A 23,338-nucleotide genomic window follows, 5' to 3' on the forward strand; every position below is an offset into this window, starting at 1 on the left:
CACAGAGATGAGAACACGTTGACACTGTAAATTCAGAGTTCCTGCTGTGTAATCTGGTTTAATTCTACAGCAGCAGGGAACTCCATTTAAAGCTTTGCAAGTGGTGTCATGTTGTTTTTTTTCTCCACCAGTCATGAATTTATTAACCATTCTCATTCTGTGTGAAAAAAGGATTTGAGGAACGTACTACAGATTAGGGAAGCTAATCCCGGGATCGGGATTGGCAGGATCCTGGGATTCACGGTAAAAAATGGCTGGATTTCAATCCCGGGACTGAACTGCGTGGCTTGGCATGGCTTGTCTTCAGCCCGGGGGTGGCGCACAACACTAGTTCCGTCACTTCAGACACTGGGTCTGATTCAGAGCCGGACGTTATTTGCGCTCGCTCGTTCTGAAAAAGGGGGTGGCTATTCAAATGAACCGTTCGCTCTTTGCGGTATGTTGACGCCTCCATGTCTGAACGAGCGAACAAAACTTGCGGTCGTAATTTTGGAAAAAACGCCCCCTGGCCGCTCGCATCATACGTCATGTCCGCTATTTATTAGATTAATCGAACGGCGAATGAACTGCTCGCTAATCTTGTGGTTGGTTTTTCCTACCGCAATCTTGCGAGCAGTTCTGACTATAAAACAACCAAGTGACGTGGGCAATGACGCGGCTGTATTAATTATGCACACCCTTAAAACGCCCGTTTTGACCTTTAAGCACGCCTGCATTCTGATTTCCACTCACCGTTTTCAAGCAGCTTCCCCTGTTACCACCCACAAACACCTCCCTCTGTCACTCAAATTAGCAGGCATTCGCTATATTGCGAGCACACGATTTCTGGCCGCACTGACTGGTTCGCGCATGCGTATTACAAACCGTACGCATGCGCAGTTGTGCGAACATCGCTCGGAACGAACGAGCGGCCGCTTACAAGCGGCTCTGAATGAGACCCACTGCCCCTAGGGCCTCCTACGGCTGTGCGGCTGCATGTGATGTCATAGAGGTCATGTTGCACAGCCACACACCAGCCCGCCTCCTTGTAGAGCCCCTCCCCGCGGAGTCTGTGTGCTGTGGGCTGCTGGCATGAGATTTTTTCAATCTCGAATCGTGGGTTTGAAAAAATGAGGCAGGATTGGCCCCCCTACAACGGATGTCGGGTCTGATTAGAGTTGCCTATAATTATACTGGCTTGTGTGCATGGGACTAGACAGCCACTATCATTATCAGGGTGCACCAGCCCGATTCTAGGTGTAAGAATCGCGCCTGAAATCAGAAGTATCTTTGCATACGCACAACCAGGGCCGTAATTAGGGTAGCACGACCAGTGCAATGGCACAGGGCACTGCAGGGCAGGGGGCGCTGTTTGGGCCTGACAGTTTTCCTGTTTAGTATCATTATCAATTGTAGCTTCCTCTTCTTTTATCCCCGGCATCTTCAGTCCTCCCCTATCTCTTCCTCGCCCTTCCCCATGATGCCATGGCCGTTTTCCAGGTGCACTCTCTTATGTCCCTATGAGAAATGGGGGGGTGCAATGCTCTCTCTGGCACAGGGCACCAAAATGTCTAATTACGGCGCTGCACACAACTCAGTACGTCCCGCAATTCCGTCGATATGCCTAACTCAGTGTCTCCCAAGAGTGCTCGGGAACCTTAAACAGTGCATGTTTTACAAATCTCCTCAGCAACACAAAGAAAATAATTATCACCACCTGTGGATCTTTTAAAATGTCAGCCAGTAATGAAAACACCTGGGATCCAACAAGGCGATCTGTAAAACATGCACTGTTATGTGGGGTACATACTTGGCCAACCGTACGATTTTGGTAACCATACAGACTTACCAATCAGCCGCACGAGATATCTGGCCAGACATCACAACTGGGTGGGCATTTAAATAACCCGGCTCAGTTGTGATATCATTGCCGTTGGTTCCTGTGGTCAGCATATGGGTTGGTCGTTCGTCTGTACACACATGCAGATGTTAACCAAATTTATTTCAGATATACCATATTTGCCGTGTTGAATGGCCGATACAATAGATCTGTGGAAATGTCATTCACAAATATACCTTGTGTACACAAGAGCAAATGCTCAGAACTATATATGGTTTGGCGGCTGTATGAATGATATATCGTCCAGCGTGTATCCAGTATTAGAGGTCCCTGAAGACTGAAACTGGGAAACACTGCCCTAACTGAATCTGGGTACACACTATACCACAGGTTCTCAAACTCGGTCCTCAGGACCCCAAACAGTGCATGTTTTCCAGGTCTCCTTACAGAATCACAAGTGAAATAATTAGATCCACCTGTGGATCTAAAATGTGTCAGTGAGTAATGACTACACCTGTGCAGCTGCTGGGTGACCCGGAAAATGTGACCTGTGTGGGTCCTGAGGACAGAGTTTGAGAACCACTGCTCTATACGATGTGCGTACCCACCGTGGCCATTTTCCCGGTGACCTGAGTATGCGCTATAGACGCTGGGCACACTCTAGTGCCCAGAGTCTATAAGTGCGGCACAGGCCGCGCACCACTCAGTGCGCAGCGGGCTGCCAGACGGAGAGGAGGGGGCCCGTGTCGGAGACTGCACACGGACCCCCTCTTCTCTAGAAACGCCCCTGGTACAAACACACTTTTGCCACTCAGTTACGCCCATTTACACTGCACACTTTAGCTGCTCACTTATACCCCTTTTACATCGACTGAAATATCACGGGTTGATGCATGTGAACGCGCATAACCCCGGGATTTTAGTCGGTGTAAACAGATCAACCCGGATCCAGTGACCTGGGGATCCGACCCTGCTTGATTGCAGGGTTGAGCACGGGTTGTTCCCGTTTCACCCTGCAATGTAAACGGCGCGGCCCGGCTCATGATGACCCAGGTCGCGCCGCATGCCGTTGATTGGCCGGCTTCAGTGGCGCTTGGAGATGACATCATCTCCAAGCAGCCACCGCAAGCAGCACCGGCCCGAGCGGCACGAAGCAGCGCACCCCACCTGCTCTTTGTCTCTCCTACACAGACATTTCCCTGTGCTTATACATCACACAATTGTTTGACAACCTGAATTCCATGTAATTAAACACTGCTTTCTAATCATTTTTACATCTAATCAGAATCACACTGCTTTCCCTCCCTCTTCCTCTCCTTCTTGCTTCTGGTGACATCTTCATCCCTATACCCACCTGCCCTAGGTCATGCCTAGCTATTCCCTCCCAATACCCTGTCTGTTCTTGTTCCTACACCTTACATCAGCGTTGGCTAACCTTGACACTCCAGCTGTTGTGAAACTATATATCCCAGCATGCCCTGCCATAGTTTTAGCATGCCCTAATAGCAAAACTGTAGCAGTGCATGCTGGGTTATGTAGTTCCATAACAGCTGGAGTGTCAAGGTTAGCCAACACTGCCTTACATGCTCTCCCAATGCTTTCCTTCCTTCCTCCACTCTCCTGTTCCCTGATGGTGCTTTGACAGCTAATATGTATCACATGTAATACTGTGCTCCTTGGATTTTCTCCAACACCTGCTCCACTACTCCCCTCCAGTGTCTTTGTCTGGAATAATCCTTTATCCTGTCACCAAAGCACATTACCTATGTGTGATGTCAGACTTCTCCTGCCCTTTCTCCACAGCTATACAGTCAGATACAGAATAAATGCTGCCACTTTTTCCTCTTTAATATTGACAAAATCCACCTTTTCCGTCGGCTGAGCCTTGGGGGAAATGTAATTAATTAGCCTATGATATTTGCAGCAAATCGCAGTATTATCCAGTGGAGGGAAGGTGCTGTGGGTTTAAAGGTCGGACATCGCCAGTAGTTTGAGTGGGCTCACCACCTTCCATCAATAATGGGTCTGTACTATTCAGCATTGAGTTCGGTCCTTGAGGGGTTCGGGCGCAACAAAGGTGCAGCATTTCCCCCTCACCTATAGATGACGTGACCTGTACGGACTAGCATTGGGCCCTTCCTTGTACTCGTGGGCTGTGGGCACAAGGGTAATAGTAAAAAATGTTGTGCCCTGTTTAAAATTAATAATCATCTTTTGCTCTCTTATAGTATATTAAGTACTGCCCACTTTATAAAGAACTATATTAGAGCCCCATTATAATAAACAGTTATACAATTGTGCAAGCATTTTCATAAAGTTAAAAAAGTAGTGTCCCCAGTTCTGTAAAATGAAAAGAGAAAAATAATGGAAAGTCCCTAAATTATTACTTGTCCAGTCTCTTGCTTTATCAGAAGCAATGCAATGGGAAGTGGAGGAAAAAACTCTCACCTTTAATGGACACAAGGGGGTATATTTACTAAAGTGCAGGTTTTTAGAAGTGGAGCTGTTGCCTATAGCAACCAATCAGATTCTAGCTATTATCTTCTAGAAGGTGCTAGATACATTTTAAATAGAATCTAAATCGGTTGCTATGGGTAACATCTCCACTTCTAAAAACTCTTAAGCTGGCCACACACTAGACCAACTTACATCCAACCAGCCAACTTGTTGATTGGTTGGAATGAAAATCTGGTAAGGAATGAAAGCAAATGACAATCAGCAATTTGCTCCCAAACGCCGGAAAATGGATAAAAACTGTTGTTTGAACAAATTGTTTAGATCAAACATTTAACAAACTTGTCTGACGTCATTTTCATCTGTTTTCTGGCATTTACAAGCAAATTGTTGATCATCATTTACTCTCATTCCTTACCAGATTTTCATTCCAACCAATCAACAAGTTGGCTGGTTGGATGTAAATTGTTCTAGTGTGTGGCCAGCTTTACTTTAGTAAATATACCCCAACTTGTTATGAAAAGCCCTAGCCATCCAATAAATTAATAGATTTAAAAAAAAAATAGGTAATTATTAGCTGTACGACTATTAGCTTCAAGTTAAGACACAATCAAGCCACCACCCCACCCCCCCAAGTTCCTGATTTGCTGTGTCTTATCTTACAGATGGGAAATAGCCAGTTACACCGGTGCCCAGCTGATATTATCATTGTCACACATACCGCACAAATATATTTTTGGTCAAATTCTAAAACCTGCAAAAGCAGCCATAGCTCAACTATAGTAACAAACGATGCTGAACACAGTGTTTGCTGTAAAAGGTCCAATGCCGCTTTCAGGCAGAAACAATGGGGTACCCCTACGCTGCCTCCCCCCACTCATTAAGTGGTTCAGTTGACACAAATATACCACCAGAGGAATGGAGGATACTTTACATACAGTAGATGTAGTGATGAACACTCACTCCTCCCCCTACCTCAGACTTACATACGATTCTTACTTTTCCTTCAGACCAATGTCTGTTTTTAGTCTGGCTCCACTGAGGTAAGGGCATGATATTTGGGAAGAGACTTGTATATATTACATTCATCTGGTTGCATTCATATGTTATACAGTAGTAAGTAAAATGTTATAGATATAGCGGAGGCATTTCCTTCATATATATCTCCTTTCCCTGTGATGGTTTCTCTCTGTATTACCCAGCCCTCCTCCTCCCCCATCTATATTTTGAAAATCAATTAAAACAAATAATTGCTTCTGATTCGCTGTCCAGCTATTAACTAGCCAGACATCCAATCATAAGTTTGTTTGTTTTTTTTCCCTACATACCATTAGGCAGTGACCACATTTATGTTAAGATATTAAACCCTGCTGGGGGACAAGAACATGTGAAATAATAAATAATACAGTGTACATATTCTTACGATAATATAATTTCCTGGGAGATTATGCCCTGTAGCTATCACTCCCTATGCCCTTATATTAGCAACATGAAATATCAATGGACAGCTTCTTATAGTGTCTGCTCTGTTCAGCAAAGCATTGCCGTAAGTGGGTAGAAAACTCTCTAAAGGTACATGTACAAAAGTGTTGTGGAAAAAAAAAAAAATATATATGACTGTAAAATATCTTTATAAATTGATACGTGATCAGAAATTTTCTGATAATAAAATATCTGCGTATCGCAGGCTATTAGAGGGTGGTTGACCACTGATATCTTAAGTGCTGACAATACGTTTATCAGTCCTTGGTAGGCAGGGCTGCCATCAAGGGGGGGGGGCTGCCCGGACGAGTCCCATGCTCAGACTGGCAGAACGGGAGGGGGGGGGCACTCCTACCGCCGCTGCACCGCCCGCAGCTCAGCACTACCCCCTTGAGCAATAGAGGGGGGCCCGCTGGCTGCTACGGCCACCGCTGCCGACCAGGTCCCCATTAAGTAGAACGAGCAGAGGAGCCGGCTCCACCAACCTGTGTTCAATAAACTTTAATTCGGATTTGGCACGCGAGACGTCATGCCACGCCGCTGGAGGGAGAGGTCGGTGGAGCCGCAGGGCCATGAGGAGCAGCGTCTGCCAGGGGAGAAGAATCAGAACTCAAGGAGATAAGGTAAGTAAGTGGGAGAAAGCTGGACAGGGCACCAAGGCTGCCAGATCAGTCCCTTTAATAAGCAACACATGAATTACACAGGCTGTGTGTGTGGATGGCTGACTTCTAGGCATATACTCTGGAGGAATCTTGTCATTAAATCTCTGTATAGTGTATTGTAAATAATAAATTATTTGATTGACTCGATAAACAAATAAAATTGACTCACAGTGCTCAATTTCATAAAATATTGTGTGTACAAGATCTATTCAGCGGGTATAATAATAAATCTAAAATAATAGTAAAACTCTAAGGGCGGGATGCAGCAAGGTGAGAAATGCATTTCTCATATGCTCCAAGCCCCGGAATGTGATGCAATCAGGGCCTTGGCTGTGATGCGTAACGCCATCTTACTGACGGCGATGTCCCATAAAAGCCTATAGGCCGCTTTCCGCAGAATGCTGCGAGAGGGATCCAATCGGATCCCTCCCAGCAACCCCCCGCAGCGCAGATAGACCCGGAAGTCCCTCCATCATAAAGAGAGAGAGCGGTCCTTTGTGGTGATTGTCATGCATACCGGCGTTACTAATACTGGCATGCATGCGAAGACCGGCGGGATGCAGCGCTTCCCGAGTGCGATGTTTCATGTATCTCGACCTAAACATGAAATGCGATCAACACTATACAATAACATTAGTAGACCTGTTGCTAGGCCGCCATTTATGGAGAGTGAGGGACAGTTTTACATAGCAGAAGTGTCACAATGAAGTTTTGATGTATAAAGTGCACTTCTCACCGACACAGCAACTCTACTGTTGTCAATTTGTTCATGTATGCCTAGTTCAAGGGACATTAGGTGGGTTTCACAGGTGTCATGTGTAGCATGGTGTAGTCACAGTTTCTTTTTTAGGCTATACAGTGCATCCAGAAAGTATTCACAGCGCGTCACTTTTTCCACATTTTGTTATGTTACAGCCTTATTCCAAAATGGAATAAATTCATTTTTGTCCTCAAAATTCTACACACAATACCCCATAATGACAACGTGTAAAAAGTTTTTTTGAGATTTTTGCAAATTTAATTAAAAAAAAAAAACAACTAAGAAATCACATGTACATAAGTATTCATAGCCTTTGCTCAATAGTTTGTTGATTCACGTTTGGCAGCAATTATAACCTCAAGTCTTTTTGAATATGATGCCACAAGATTGGCACACCTCTCTTTGGGCAGTTTTGCCCATTCCTCTTTTGCAGCACCTCTCAAGCTCCATCAGGTTGGATGGGAAACGTCGGTGCACAGCCATTTTCAGATCTCTCCAGAAATGTTCAATTGGATTCAAGTCTGGGCTCTGACTGGGCCACTCAAGGACATTCACAGACTTGTCCTGAAGCCACTCCTTTGATATCTTGGCTGTGTGCTTAGGGTCGTTGTCCTGCTGAAAGATGAGCAGTCAAGTGCGCTCTGGAGCAGGTTTTCATCCAGGATGTCTCTGTACATTGCTGCATTCATCTTTCCCTCTATCCTGACTAGTCTCCCAGTTCCTGCCGCTGAAAAACATCCCCACAGCATGATGCTGCCACCACCATGCTTCACTGTAGGGATGGAATTGGCCTGGTGATGACCGGTGCCTGGTTTCCTCCAAACAGAACACCTGGCATTCAATCTTTGTCTCTCATGGTCTGAGAGTCCTTCAGGTGCATTTTGGCAAACTCCAGACAGGCTGCCATGTGCTTTTTACTAAGGAGTGGCTTCTGTCTGGCCACTCTACCATACAGGCCTGATTGGTGGATTGCTGCAGAGATGGTTGTCCTTCTGGAGCGTTCTCCTCTTTCCACAGACGAATGCTGTAGCTCTGACAGAGTGACCGAGTTCTTGGTCACCTCCCTGACTAGGGCCCTTCTCCCCCAATCGCTCAGTTTAAATGGACAGCCAACTCTAGGAAGAGTCCTGGTGGTTCCGAACTTCTTTCATTTACGGATGATGGAGCCCACTGTGCTCATTGGGACCTTCAAAGCAGCAGATAGTTTTCTGTACCCTTCACCAGATTTGTGCCTCGAGACAATCCTGTCTTGGAGGTCTACAGACAATTCCTTGGACCATGCTTGGTTTGTGCTCTGACATGCACTGTCAAGTGTGGGACCTTATATAGACAGGTGTATGCCTTTCAAAATCATGTCCAATCAACTGAATTTTTCACAGGTGGACTCCAATTAAGCTGTAGGAACATCTCAAGGATGATCAGTGGAAATAGGATGCACCTGAGCTCAATTTTGAGCTTCATGGCAAAGGCCGTGAATACTTATGTACATGTGATTTCTTAGTGTTTTTTTTTTATTACATTTGCAAAAATCTAAAAAAACAAAACAAAAACTTTTTACACATTGTCATTGTGGGGTATTGTGTGTAGAATTTTGAGGACAAAAATGAATTTATTCTATTTAGAAATAAGGCTGTAACAGAACAATGTGGATAAAGTGACGCGCTGTGAATACTTTCCGGATGCACTGTAGGCTCAGATTTATCAAAGCATGGAGACAGATAAAGTACCAGCCAATCCGCTCCTGTTATTTTTCAAACATAGGGCCGTATTCAATTCAAAGTAAAAAGCTGTTGTTTTTTTTGGCGAAAATTTAGCCTATTTTTATTTTCTCTGTATTCAATTCCACTCCGTTTTCGCCTATACGAAAAGTCAAGGCACTGAAATAGGTGATACTTTTTTCTCCACAGAATAGCAGGTGAAAAAAAAGTGCAAAATCAATATTTTAGGGTGCAGATGTTGGGACACCACTCAAAACCCTTGGTACACCCCCCAATCGACAATTCACCCAAAGAAGAAGTTAAAAAAAAAATCCAGGAACACCCCAAAAAACACCTTTGAAATTTGGGGCAAAATTTTAAAAAGTGTGTCTGTTTAGGGCAATTACCACCACTTAAATACTCTAACTAGTTCAATTAGGGCTAACAGTAAACTACCATAATGATTTCCGAAGTCAGCCCAACTTTTTCTGGGGTACAGAGGGATTCCCCCCATTCATCCTGCACTTTTCGCCTGTTTCACATTCGCCGGGTCCCATTTTATCCTGTTTGACAATTGAATACATCGGGAGCGCACACAAAAAGTTTTCATGTCCAAAACATGCGAAGGCAGCGAAAAGTCAGGCAGGCGAAACTTTCTCGCCGATGCAAAACTAATTGAATACGGCTCATAGCCTGTAAAATGTTAGGAGCTTATTGCTTGGTACTTTCTCTCTCTCCAAGCTTTGCTAAATCTGGCCCACAGTGATCACCTTTCAGTCTAAGTCCACTTGTTTTGTTACAGAGCGCTGCTGTTGTAGACATCACACAAGGCCAGTTATGTTATATTCCGGCCTCCCCCACCACGGACAGCTCAGGACCACATGACAGATATACTACATTTAGCAGTCACACAGCATCCTGTCATCCAGAGAGGAAATACAACTAAACAGATCCAACAGAAGCATAAAAAGATTGGACAGATCTATAAGAAAGAGAATAGACATAAAACCAAACAATGAAATAATTAAAAAAAATATTTATTGTATATAGACAGATAACAGTTCAGCACTTTATATTGTCATTTTGCATAACTGAAAAATAACTGCAGGAGCAGCTATGATAGATGCTATAAGGCACTCGGTAACCCCAGACCGGCTGTAGGTGCAGTGCAATGTACGCCAGGGACCGCAGGTCAGGGGGACAATACAAATATGTTGGGACTTGTCTTCCCACAGATATGCTACATGGTTGTAGAACTTCAAAATCAATCTTTCTATAGAGGTTCCATATTATACTTGAACTCGGTTCAGCCTAGAACCATAGAGCTCCCCTCGTAATCTTATACATTTTGTGCTACACAATTTGAGCTGTAGGTGCATAGAGTACAAGTTTGCATGCAGTGTGTATACGTACTTTGCAAACCTCAGAATGGTCTAGAAAACAAAATACTGCAGCTCAGGTGACTGCTTAACAGCCAATAGAAAAAGAAGCAGAATTTAAACGCTACCATCTGCTGATGATGGACAGGGTCTATCTGCCTAACATCTGCAATAATAAGACTGAGACGGACAGATGTGCTGCTGTTGCACAAATATGTTGTTCCTGCTACAATACGGAAGTTGCAAAGAAACTCTCCAAGATCCATTTACTCTGTATGGAGGAAGCAGGTCTTTGGAGCGTTTAGCACGCTACACGTGTCGCCCAATCACAGGAGGTCAGTGAGAGTAAACTAAATGATTACGGCATAGAGATTAAATAGAACTGCCCCAACAGTATAGGGAATGGGCTGGGTATTTCCAGTACACCGGCAGTCAGAGGCTCAGGCGCTCAATGATATATATGGTAAAAGTCTATCTGACGCTCTGCGACATGTGTAGTGGAGTCAGCATCTCTTCAAATATTGCGCCCTTTACATTAGATCCCCGCAGATTGGCTTCCTGGAGATCACACCCGGAGAGATCACAGTTCTAGTACAGAATGAGAAGAAGAAGACGCATATCAGGAAATCAGCGACTACCTTATTGTCCAAACAGAGGGGTATCCGTGTAAATTTATACGCACTTTTTTAGGGGATACTCAATCAGCAACAATGTGAGGTTGCCATGTGCAGTTGCGCACATCAGCGCTAATATAACAGATTTTCCTGTGCGCCGCTATGTCAGCACCTTGCGGCCATTGCCACTCACTGAATAACTCCCTTAATCTCCGCTCAAAAGATACTGTGCCGGCCATGTTACCTCTAAGTCTGTTCCCGCTAAGGTGGCACCACGCAGGTTACAGTTCTTCAACTTGGCATTTTTCAGGGTTGCCACCCGTAGGTTTATCCCAGTCATCTGACTGCCCTCCAAGTCAACGCCTTTCAGATTAGCTCCTGATAGAGGCAAAGAGTAAAATGAGAATCCTAGAATGGCTCAAACACTAATTAGAATTATTAAATGCAGACACTAGATAGGGGCATCTGTTTTCTCTGCAACCATGCTTCTTTATACATATGCTTGGGTGCTAACCTTCCAGGTTTGCTTTCAGGCCAGATGGGTCCTCAAAGTTGCAGCCTTTCAATGAGGCTCCTTCTGCATTGGAGCAGAGCATCTTCACCCCTTGTAGATTAGCGCCCTGCACAACAAAACCCATTGCAATAATGTACAGTATCATGAGATTTCCAGCTGCTGCTTATTTGCCAGGTTACCTTCCTTGATCTAGAGCAGAGGGCAGGCATCCCTGTAGCTCTGCAGAAACAAAAAGCCCCACAACAGCTGAAGAGCCAGACACACACACACACACACACACACACACACACACACACACACACACACACCCACCCCTCTACAAGGGACAATCCTCCCCACTTATGCAACACCCACTACACTGCCAAGTTCTATAGGAACAGACACATGTCCTTACATCCAGTACAGACCCAGACAGGTCTGCCCGCTCCAGGCAAGCTCCACAGAGGTTGGCTTGAACCAGGTTGCAGTTACTCAAATTCGCCATCTTGAAGTTTATATACCGCAGGTCCAGACGGGAGAGATCAGTTCCGCTAAAATTCAGGCCCTGCAGAGTAAACAGGCAACAGATTCAGAACTACATACATAGGTAGACAAAGTACTTGTGCTCTAGCTGTCCCCCGAGTCGATCACATTGTCAAAAAATATACATACAACACAAAACACTGCAGCTCACACAGCAGCAGGAAAGGCTTTCAGGCAATTTGGACAATCCTCCAAACAAGTATTTTAGTGTTCATTCTAGCACCCTGCATCTGTCAGAACCCGTGCTATTCTCTTTCCTGTCTGGGGTGCCTCTCTCAGCTCTGGTGCTTCTAGCACACTCTGCTGATCCAAAAAGATACATACCAAAGTGTGCTAGAAGCACCACAGCAGAGAGCAACACCCCAGGCAGGAAAGAGGAACTGCACGGGTTGTGTCGTCAGGTGCAGGGTGCTAGAATGAACACTATATTTACCATTGTAAGCTCTGGTAAGAAGAACCAGATAAGGAACAGATAGGTTGGCTCAGATAGGCAAGTTGGAAGTATGAAACAGCCACTATGTTTACCGTCAGAAACTTCCACTCTAGGCAATTCTAGTGAAGTCATCTAGCACAATCTGAACAAGTCAAGTAATGTGCAGTGAGTCCCATTAAAAACCAACATTCTGGGTATTATTCGACATTGTTCCTGGTCCACAGTGTCGCCTTTGATTGCTTTACATTACTTACTCCAACCACAGCAATTATCAGGGATGGTTCAAGAGAGGAGGGGGGTGGTATGCCATCTCCACGCGCTCCCCCGTTCTCTTGCCAGCACATGCGCTGAGTAGACTCTGGCACTGTGCCAGGTTCTATTGCGCATGCGCCAATCTCCAGTGAAATGCCATAGGCGCCATTTGCACGGTGATTTCTCTGCTGTGCATGAGCAGGTCTCTGGTGATCTCTGTGCTGCTGGGCATAGTATCATCTATGGGTGTAGGGAGTACTGTGTCCTCCTAGACCCAGGGGCCCATGTGCACTGCGCATCCTGCACCCATTATATATACACCCATGGCGACTGTATGATAAACTGGAGTTTTCTAATCTAGAGAATTATATTAACTCTTTTACAGAAGCTACATAATGTCCTGCAATATGAACATTACATACTCATCTCTCAATATTTGGATGAGACAAACAGGATGTGCTCCCCCTGGTTGGGGGTGCAGTAGCATTTATTTAAAACAAAACAACTCTATAGATTGTAAGATTGCGAGCAGGACCCTCTTACCTCTCTTACTACTTGTTTTATTACTTTTTTTTATCTCAATTGTAAAGCGCAAAGGAATCTGCTGGTGCTATACAAGTACAGTAACTGTATAATAATAACCTTTCTATTACAAATCAGGGGCACCGGGAGTTGTGGTGAACGGGTACATATTACCCCGACCTCTTAAAGGGCCCGGGAGTGCAGGGGAGGTGTAACCATGCCCCCTGCAATGACCAGGAGGGTATGTAGCCACACCTCGGACTGAAGTCTGGTTAGAGCACTTATGTTCCAGAAGAATACAGTTAATCAATGAGTAGAGGGTGATTGATGACTATTAGCCGTATTCAATTAGCGTTGATAATATCGGCCGATTTTTATCTCACTTTTATAGCTAAATCCCTATTTTTGCCTAAAAATGTGGCGATTTATTTCAGAACCCTATGGACACCCCCCCTTAATGATAAGTTACCACAAAAATATTTAGTAAGTTTTGTACTTTGTCAAAAAACGTATTGGGTCTGGTTTTTCGGGGGGCCGTATGGATGCGACAAGTGTTTTAAACATCGCACGTGTTCGCAGCAGGCTTTTTTTTAATGGTTTTTACAAAAAATTTGTTGTGGTCATTTATCATTAGGGGGGAGTTTAAAGGGTTCTGAAAAAAATACACACAATTTTAGGCAAAAATAGGGATTTTGCATTTTTTTCTCTCCAGGTCTGTGATGCAGAAAACTTTTCTCCCGTTTCTCACTATAAAAGTGCGATAAATTATCGCGGATGCATTAAAATCGAATACGGCCCTATAACACAAACAATTGCACCACCAATCTAGGTGAAGACCAGTGGCGGATTTTCCATAGGGGCTGCGGCCCCTCCAGTAACATCCACCACCTCAGTGTAGTCAGTGGCTATACTGTGACTGGCAGTGGCTTCCCATTGGAAGCGCTACCTGCCAGTCAAATAAACAACAGGCAGACTCAGGGGGAGGTGTCTCCTCCCCCTGGGACTGGCAGTCCGGGCTGCTTAAAGCAGAGAGAGGCTTCCTTTCCGCCAGCCCTATCCGGCTCCTTGGGGCTGCAGACGATACAGCCCTTTGGAAGCCGGTGATATGTGCATGTGCAGGTCCCGGCGCCTGTCGGATCGAATACGCAGCAGGCACCGGGACCAGGCCAGGGTGGTTTCCTACTGCGCTAGCCCCTCTCATCTAAGAGGGTAGGAGATGCCGCTGGTGAAGCGGGTGATTGGAAAACTGTGAAGAAGTTTAAATTAGAATGACAAATTGTATAGTATTTCTACAAAGAATACTTTTTTTTAAAGCACTGGCCTATCACGCAGTGCTGTACATTTATGCGGTCACCAATTTTACCCATTTCTAGATGATCTCCTCTTACTCCTTACCTGACAACGAAGCTCTGATTTGGTTGGGGTGGCAAGAAGGAACCGTATAAACTCTTTCCGAGAAATAGGGGAGTGGTCCTCTGCAGGCTGCGAATTCTAAAATACAAAAGCAGAAGTAAATACATAAATGTTATACAACAATCCCAGGGACTTCCACATACTTAAAAAAAAAGCTCTATATAAGTATATTAAATGGATCCACCATGCTCACCTTTATAGCCAACTCCAGATGTTCAATCAGGGAATCTATACCAAAGAACTTGGCTTCCTCCAAGATTCCTAGAAACCAAATCCCTGGTTAGATTCGCCTTATGAAAGCCACGGATACAAACTAAACTGAAGGGAGTTACCCCAAACCGCTTACCCAACAAATTGACTCCGTCATTGACGATGAGCTGGCCGTGGCGGAGATAGTTCAAAATCGGCTCAAAGTATTCGGGGCTGCGGTCTATGAGAAATGCTCCTCTATGGTCCCTCTTATTGCCCCAGGCATCTGACAACCAAAAGATCAGGAATTCTATGTAATTATGTGTATTCAGGGAGACTTACAAAGGAGCACGTCTTGCAGAATCAGACTTAAATAGCACAGTAGCTCTATTATGTCTTTATCAGTCATTTGTGTCCTCTGATGAGAAATGAACATATAATAGTTTTCATGCTGCAGTCATTTCCTAGCTTCTATATAGCTAAGAGTATACATCATTGAGCTTGGCTTCAGAGTCATTTTTATTCTATGTATTGCAATGTCATTATCTCCTCACAAAGCTCTGCTCTCAGTCATATCCACATATGATGATAACACTTTCACAACACGACAGCCTGCAGGCATTGCTTAGCAGTAGAGTATGTCAGATGTCACAGGATGTATTTGTGGTGACAACATTAGGGTGGGATAGGTCTCAATGGGCTGAAAATGACAGTGCGTGTAAGAGGGAGAAAAAGAGAATAGTAGAAGAATTTCAATGCAGAAATACTAAAGGAAAGGAGAAGTTTGGAGTTATACTAACAAAATAGCGGTCCCCATTTACCCCCTCACCCTTCTTCAGTTCCCACTTATTCACAACAAACCTCTATCACTGAACATGTGTGACAGCATGCTGTCGGGCTCTTTGCTGACAAGCGTGGACCTACAGAGACACATGAAACAGAAAAAGACCATGGTAACAAAATTCAGCGAACTATCATACTAATTCAGAGGCGTCCGATCTAATTCCAAATGTCTCCAATTCCCCATTGATTTATTTGACCCACTTACATACACTTAGGTCTTTCGCTATTATATAGTCAGCAATTCCCTCCTTTCCGCATCCAGAGGCGTTCTAGCAAACCCACTTTACTTTGCTGCACCCCTTACCGTGTAGTAGTGAAATATCGTCCCCCCACATTCAGCGTCAGCCAGTCTGTGTGACCCCCAGTCAGCTGCTCTGTGATCATCGGCTCGTTCTGATCATCTGGAAGGAGATCAAGCATGAGGGAAAGTCAACAATATTCCAAGCAGACTGGTCACTTCAATAAACCAGACACACTGGATCTATTCACTGTCTGCTCAGGAGTTATGCTTTCCCGGACATGGGTTTTCTCTGTAAATCAGAGCACTGTGCCTAAAATCTACTAAAACACATTAAAAAGCTGCCCCCTCCCCTGTTTAGCAGTGCTCCTCTCAGTGACTAGACACTTGGTGATCATGTCTGAGTAGGATATCATAACCTAGCAACAGCAATTATTTACTTTCCGGATTTCAGAACCTCCATGATAACAGGTGCTGGGTCAGAAGCCCCTTAACGTTTTACATTATGTAATTCTGAACACATACATTTAATGTGAGGCTGCCTCCAATTAGGAGGAAAAAAAACAAACAAAAAAACAAAACAAAAACACAGACACACCAGGAAAGGAGGAAAAAAAATATACAAAAAACCCCTGACATGTCAGGTAAGCATAAAGTTTTAGTATCTATTGCATAACTTTCATTTTTTTTTTTTGTACTACCACGCAGTCACTGGATGCCAGAGAAAACTCCCTAAATTCATGCTTAGTTAGGAGCACTACCATGTGGTCTGTAGCCAATAATTCCACATCATCACCCTCAGGTAACATACTATACTGTCCTCACAGAGCTATGCACTTTCAGTAAGATCATCACACCAATCACATATCCTAACAACAATGAACCCATCCTCACTGCTAGCCCCTATGTCTTACCCTAGCATAAACTACTCAACAGGTATCAAAATAAAAATTTAAAAAATAAGGAAGTACAGGTGGGAAACAAATTTATTGGGGGAGGGGGCGGAGCGGTATTAATTGCTAAAAAAAAAAAATAGTACAATCATGGTAATTTTTTTCTTTTGTACCATTTGCATCTACATGAGACTTTATAAGCTCAAAAAAACAACAACAAAAAAAAAAACAGAGTACCCTAAAACAGTTTTTATTTAAAAATTCTAACCAAATTCATTTAAAGAGTCTCACAAATAAAATTATGTATTTATTGATTCAAATCAGTGTCTTGAGATGTGGGCTGTTCTTTGAACGCTGCCACGATCATGATTTTTTTTTTTTTTTAAAGAATTTACAAAATAAATAAAAAATAAATAAGTTCTAACATCCAAGGAATGTTGTTACATTTCAGTTAATACTGATATATAATGTAAACATTTTATGTTTAGATCTATATTGAAAAGAATAGTAACAGAATTCTAATGCTACAGTACACTGAAGAACGGGTACATCCACTCACCTGTGCAAGGCTCCCCATCACACACGTACAAAACATCATCATCTCTGGGACAAACAAGGTATAAACAAAATTATATACATTAAATGACACCATGAAATAGAATATAAAACCCACAAATAGATGCTATGCACCAGCCTATGTACACATCACTAAAAAATGAAAAGTCTGAACAATCAGTGCCGTAACAGGGATGCAGTGCACCCTGGGCCGGCACTGCCCCTTAAACTCTTGACTGGCTGCAGGGAGCCGTTCCAGGCCGATCTCAGAGCAGCATTAACACACAGTAAAATAAAATGGGTGTCTGTGGGAAAACTCATTAAATACATAGGGGTCTATTTACTAAGCAGTGTTAGGAGACAGAGTGAAAAGTGATAAGAAAGTGATAAGGTGCCAGCCAATCAGCTCCCAACTGTCATCTCACAGGCTGTGTTTGAAAAATGACAGTTGGGAGCTGATTGGCTGGCACCTTATCACTTTCTTATCACTTTTCACTCTGTCTCCTAACACTGCTTAGTAAACAGACCCCAAAGTACCAACCAATCAGCTCCTGTCATTTTTCAAACACACCCTGTAAAGTGACAGTTATGAGCTGATTTGTTGGAGAGAGAAAAAGTGAATGGAGGTAAAGCACCAACAAATCAGCTCCTAACAGTCACTTTACAGGGTGTGTCTGAAAAATGACAGGAGCTGATTGGTTGGTGCTTTATCTCCATCCACTTTTTCTCTGTCCAAGGCTTAGCACATAGACCTCATAGTACTCTACACTGCAGGGTAAGCTTTGTGACGACATTCCGGAAGTTGGTCAATTTGGCAGCATCGCACCCTCCCATAGAAACCTATGGGGGAAACGGCTGTCAGCGGGAATGGAGGGATCACAGCAGGTATCGGAGACATCTGCTGCGGCCCCTCCTTCATACATCTGGGGTAAACACCTGTTTTCGGGGATTAAACCTCAAATATACAATGATAAATGAGCCCCTTAATGTGTGTGTGTGCGAGGCATGCAAGCACCACGGCGCTACACAAAAATGGATTCTACCAGTAATTAAATAAAAGAGTAGGACTTATGTGGTAAAATGATGACATGAGCCGGCCTCCCATTATAGTTCTAGGCCAGGGCCTTTAATACCTGATCAGGGCGATATCGTCAATCTGTCCTCCTCTATCATTGTATACACTTGTTGCGCGGATTCCTAACTTTGTGCTGGCGAGGGACAGAAGATCTGAGATTGCTGATCCATGCAGTGAGACAACCTGCCATCGAGAGATGAAGTGGTCACAGGTGATTATACTGAATAAGGCACGTTATAGAGACAAGTTACGATAGAAGCAGGACGGACGTTACAAATTAAAGCATGTGCTTGATGTCTAGTACAAATTACACAAAAAAGACGCAAAAAGACAAACGTATAGGATACTTTAATACCCTGTGACATTTTAAGTGGCCAAAGATGGACATATAATTGTTAGAAGACACGTCATACAGAAACAAATGCTTACAAAGCAAAGCTCAATGTACACATATAGAACACTAGCAACATGACAATACAGTCAGTGCTTACTATAAACAGATAGGAAACAGCAAAAAAACTAACAAATAAAACAACACATATACACAAGGGGGAAGGGGGGCACAAGAAAGGGGCACTAGGGCATACGGCAGGAGAGCACACCAGATGGGTAGGGGGTACTAAGGCACACAGAAGGAACAGGGTAGGGTGGGTACACGGGAGGGACACAGGGCACTAAAGAACACGGGAGGGGCAGTAGGCACTGGGGCACACGAGAAGGGCACGGAGGGACTGGGGAACATTGGAAGGGCACAGTGACACTGGGGCACACTGGAAGAACACCAGGCACTGGGGCACATTGGAAGGACACGGTGGCGCTGGGGCACACAGGAAGAACACCAGGCACACGGGAAGGACACAGTGGCACACGGAGAGAGCAGCAGGCACTGGGGCACACGGAGAGGGCAGCAGACACTGGGGGCACACTGTAGGCAGCGGGGGGCAGGGCAGGGAATAATATTACTCTGCAACCCCCTCCGTTCTCCTGCTGTACTGAGGTCACTGTGGCGGCCACTCACCTTGCCGAGCCGGGGGCTCCCCCTCACGAACAGGGTCACCCTCCTCATACTCGGCTCTCCCCCCAGCAGGTGACAGGTCCGGGCAGCTCCCCGTCTACCTGCCCCGCTAACCCGGAAGAGAGCAGGGAGCTGAGCAACAACGTGACAGAGAGGGGGAGGAGCCAGGAACCACCACCCAGAAGCCGATTGGGTGAGGATGGAAAGCTGTCTGGAGGGGCGAGAACTGTAACACATCATTGACAGCCTGGCATTCGTTACTAACAAACGCCATATTGGAAAATGGCACACTGCATTCAGAGGCTCCATGTTTCATTCTGGCTGTCTGAGATCCTCACTCTTGGTTTACTTAGTTTACAGTGACAGTCAGCAGGAAAAACAGTGGAGAAAATATAGCTACAACAATCCTCGAGAACTGTTACCCCAAGTATTCAGTTTGCGATAACGTAAGTAACTACTACATTATTACTAGTATAGTTATTATATGTAAAATAGGATAGACTCGCCACATGGTTATATTCCCCCTCTATGCCCACTTGAATGGTAGGGAATGACGTTGGACACTGACTGTTGACGTCATGGTCCAATCTACGGAAGTGGAGCTAGCTGCTTTCAAGCATATAGTAGAATTCACATTTCATGTGCCCACAAGAAATATGGCGTCTATGGTACACAGTCGCTGATTGCGCATGCGCCATGTATCGCCAACTGGCAGCAATGAAAAAAAACTTTGTAACCGTTAGTCCTATGGGTATCCGTCCGCAGACTATCTCCTGTCACGCCGCGCTGCTGGTCCTGTACCGGACCTGGTGTATGTTCTGCCCTTCGTGCCTGCTCCATGAACCAGGGTCACCGGTTGGAGCAAAGTGCTATGTCCCAGTAACTGGCGACTGACGCGGAACTATTTTAAGTGTCGGCGGAGGAATCTATCTGGGCACACGGCGCGGCGGCAGATTTGAATTTGCTTCTGGGAAGAAGGTGAGAGCGTCGTGCGGCCTCTGGTTATACTGGTACATCTGTATTATTTATATATATATATATATATATATATATATATATATATCCTATACATAGTGCGGCCTCTGGTTATACTGGTACATCTGTATTATTTCTATATATATATATATATATATATATATATATATATATATATATATATATATATCCTATGCATAGTGTGGCCTCTGGTTATACTGGTACATCTGTATTATTTCTATATATATATATATATATATATATATATATATATATATATATATCCTATACATAGTGCGGCCTCTGGTTATACTGGTACATCTGTATTATTTATATATATATATATATATATATATATATATATATATATATATATATATATATATATATATATATATCCTATACATAGTGCGGCCTCTGGTTATACTGGTACATCTGTATTATTTCTATATATATATATATATATATATCCTATGCATAGTGTGGCCTCTGGTTATACTGGTACATCTGTATTATTTCTATATATATATATATATATATATATATATATATATATATCCTATACATAGTGCGGCCTCTGGTTATACTGGTACATCTGTATTATTTCTATATATATCCTATCCATAGTGCGGCCTCTGGTTATACTGGTCCAGCTGTTTTATTTCTATATATATATATCCTATACATAGTGCGGCCTCTGGTTATACTGGTACAGCTGTATTATTTCTATATATATCCTATACATAGTGCGGCCTCTGGTTATACTGGTACATCTGTATTATTTATATATATATATATATATATATATATATATATATATCCTATACATAGTGCGGCCTCTGGTTATACTGGTACATCTGTATTATTTCTATAATATATATATATATCCTATGCATAGTGTGGCCTCTGGTTATACTGGTACATCTGTATTATTTCTATATATATATATATATATATATATATATATATATATATATATCCTATACATAGTGCGGCCTCTGGTTATACTGGTACATCTGTATTATTTCTATATATATCCTATCCATAGTGCGGCCTCTGGTTATACTGGTACAGCTGTATTATTTCTATATATATCCTATACATAGTGCGGCCTTTGGTTATACTGGTACATCTGTATTATTTCTATATATATCCTATACATAGTGCGGTCTCTGGTTATACTGGTCCAGCTGTTTTATTTCTATATATATATATATCCTATACATAGTGCGGCCTCTGGTTATACTGGTACAGCTGTATTATTTCTATATATATCCTATCCATAGTGCGGCCTTTGGTTATACTGGTACAGCTGTATTATTTCTATATATATCCTATACATAGTGCGGCCTCTGGTTATACTGGTACAGCTGTATTATTTCTATATATATATCCTATACATAGTGCGGCCTCTGGTTATACTGGTACAGCTGTATTATTTCTATATATATATCCTATACATAGTGCGGCCTCTGGTTATACTGGTACAGCTGTATTATTTCTATATATATCCTATACATAGTGCGGCCTCTGGTTATACTGGTACTTATGTATTATCTCTATATACCCTATACATAGTGCGGCCTCTGGTTATACTGGTACAGCTGTATTATTTCTATATATATCCTATACATAGTGCGGCCTCTGGTTATACTGGTACTTATGTATTATCTCTATATACCCTATACATAGTGCGGTCTCTGGTTATACTGGTATATCTCTAAATATACCCTATACATAGTGCGGCTTCTGGTTATACTGGTACATCTGTATTATTTCTATATATATCCTATACATAGTGCGGCCTCTGGTTATACTGGTACAGCTGTATTATTTCTATATATATCCTATACATAGTGCGGCCTCTGGTTATACTGGTACAGCTGTATTATTTCTATATATATCCTATACATAGTGCGGCCTCTGGTTATACTGGTACAGCTGTATTATTTCTATATATATCCTATACATAGTGCGGCCTCTGGTTATACTGGTACAGCTGTATTATTTCTATATATATCCTATACATAGTGCGGCCTCTGGTTATACTGGTACTTATGTATTATCTCTATATACCCTATACATAGTGCGGCCTCTGGTTATACTGGTACAGCTGTATTATTTCTATATATATCCTATACATAGTGCGGCCTCTGGTTATACTGGTACAGCTGTATTATTTCTATATATATCCTATACATAGTGCGGCCTCTGGTTATACTGGTACAGCTGTATTATTTCTATATATATCCTATACATAGTGCGGTCTCTGGTTATACTGGTACTTATGTATTATCTCTATATACCCTATACATAGTGCGGCCTCTGGTTATACTGGTACAGCTGTATTATTTCTATATATATCCTATACATAGTGCGGCCTCTGGTTATACTGGTACAGCTGTATTATTTCTATATATATCCTATACATAGTGCGGCCTCTGGTTATACTGGTACTTATGTATTATCTCTATATACCCTATACATAGTGCGGCCTCTGGTTATACTGGTACAGCTGTATTATTTCTATATATATCCTATACATAGTGCGGCCTCTGGTTATACTGGTACAGCTGTATTATTTCTATATATATCCTATACATAGTGCGGCCTCTGGTTATACTGGTACAGCTGTATTATTTCTATATATATCCTATACATAGTGCGGCCTCTGGTTATACTGGTACAGCTGTATTATTTCTATATATATCCTATACATAGTGCGGTCTCTGGTTATACTGGTACTTATGTATTATCTCTATATACCCTATACATAGTGCGGCCTCTGGTTATACTGGTACAGCTGTATTATTTCTATATATATCCTATACATAGTGCGGCCTCTGGTTATACTGGTACTTATGTATTATCTCTATATACCCTATACATAGTGCGGTCTCTGGTTATACTGGTATATCTCTAAATATACCCTATACATAGTGCGGCCTCTGGTTATACTGGTACAGCTGTATTATTTCTATATATATCCTATACATAGTGCGGCCTCTGGTTATACTGGTACAGCTGTATTA

The 23,338-nt window shown here is 43.1% G+C and overlaps 2 protein-coding genes across 6 annotated transcripts in view; one reads left to right on the forward strand and one right to left on the reverse strand.

Annotated features, from left to right (window-relative positions):
- Positions 1-9,895: 9,895 nt before the first annotated feature.
- KCTD9 (potassium channel tetramerization domain containing 9) lies at positions 9,896-19,535 on the reverse strand. Of its 2 annotated transcripts, XM_088443383.1 has the most exons (12): positions 19,335-19,535; positions 18,375-18,499; positions 17,246-17,289; positions 15,860-15,956; positions 15,574-15,632; positions 14,870-14,998; positions 14,717-14,784; positions 14,506-14,601; positions 11,776-11,925; positions 11,382-11,487; positions 11,112-11,245; positions 9,896-10,841 (listed from the first exon to the last, which is right to left on the reverse strand). In XM_088443383.1, exons 1-12 carry the CDS (start codon positions 19,380-19,382, stop codon positions 10,725-10,727), a joined length of 1,173 nt encoding a protein of 390 aa, XP_088299509.1. In that variant the 5' UTR covers positions 19,383-19,535; the 3' UTR covers positions 9,896-10,724. The 2 variants fall into 2 exon arrangements, with proteins under 2 accessions (XP_088299509.1, XP_088299508.1); XM_088443382.1 differs by lacking the exons at positions 17,246-17,289; positions 19,335-19,535 and having other exon boundaries at positions 18,375-18,463.
- Positions 19,536-19,576: 41 nt separating this feature from the next.
- CDCA2 (cell division cycle associated 2) overlaps positions 19,577-23,338 on the forward strand; it is a 70,383-nt gene continuing 66,621 nt past the window's right edge. For 3 of the 4 annotated variants that reach the window (XM_088443378.1, XM_088443381.1, XM_088443380.1), the window contains exon 1: positions 20,066-20,309. The gene's annotated coding sequence lies outside the window, so the exon portion shown is untranslated. Of the gene's footprint in view, positions 19,778-20,065; positions 20,310-23,338 lie in introns of those variants that run through there. The other variant, XM_088443379.1, reaches the window with a different exon arrangement.

The sequence above is a fragment of the Taudactylus pleione genome, unplaced genomic scaffold (genome assembly GCF_031769625.1).
Source record: "Taudactylus pleione unplaced genomic scaffold, aTauple2 ptg000329l, whole genome shotgun sequence".
In the NCBI taxonomy this organism is placed as follows: domain Eukaryota; kingdom Metazoa; phylum Chordata; class Amphibia; order Anura; family Myobatrachidae; genus Taudactylus; species Taudactylus pleione.

What these genes read in the sequence shown, in the direction of transcription:
- KCTD9 (XM_088443383.1), bottom strand. Translation starts at nt 19,382, where the DNA reads ATGAGGAGGGTGACCCTGTTCGTGAGGGGGAGCCCCCGGCTCGGCAAG. An exon ending in GACGATATCGCCCTGATCAG is followed by an intron (nt 17,290 to 18,374) that starts GTATTAAAGGCC and finishes TGTTTGTCCCAG; the next exon opens with AGATGATGATGTTTTGTACG. An exon ending in TGTCTGGGTCTGTACTGGAT is followed by an intron (nt 11,488 to 11,775) that starts GTAAGGACATGT and finishes TTTGTTGTGCAG; the next exon opens with GGCGCTAATCTACAAGGGGT.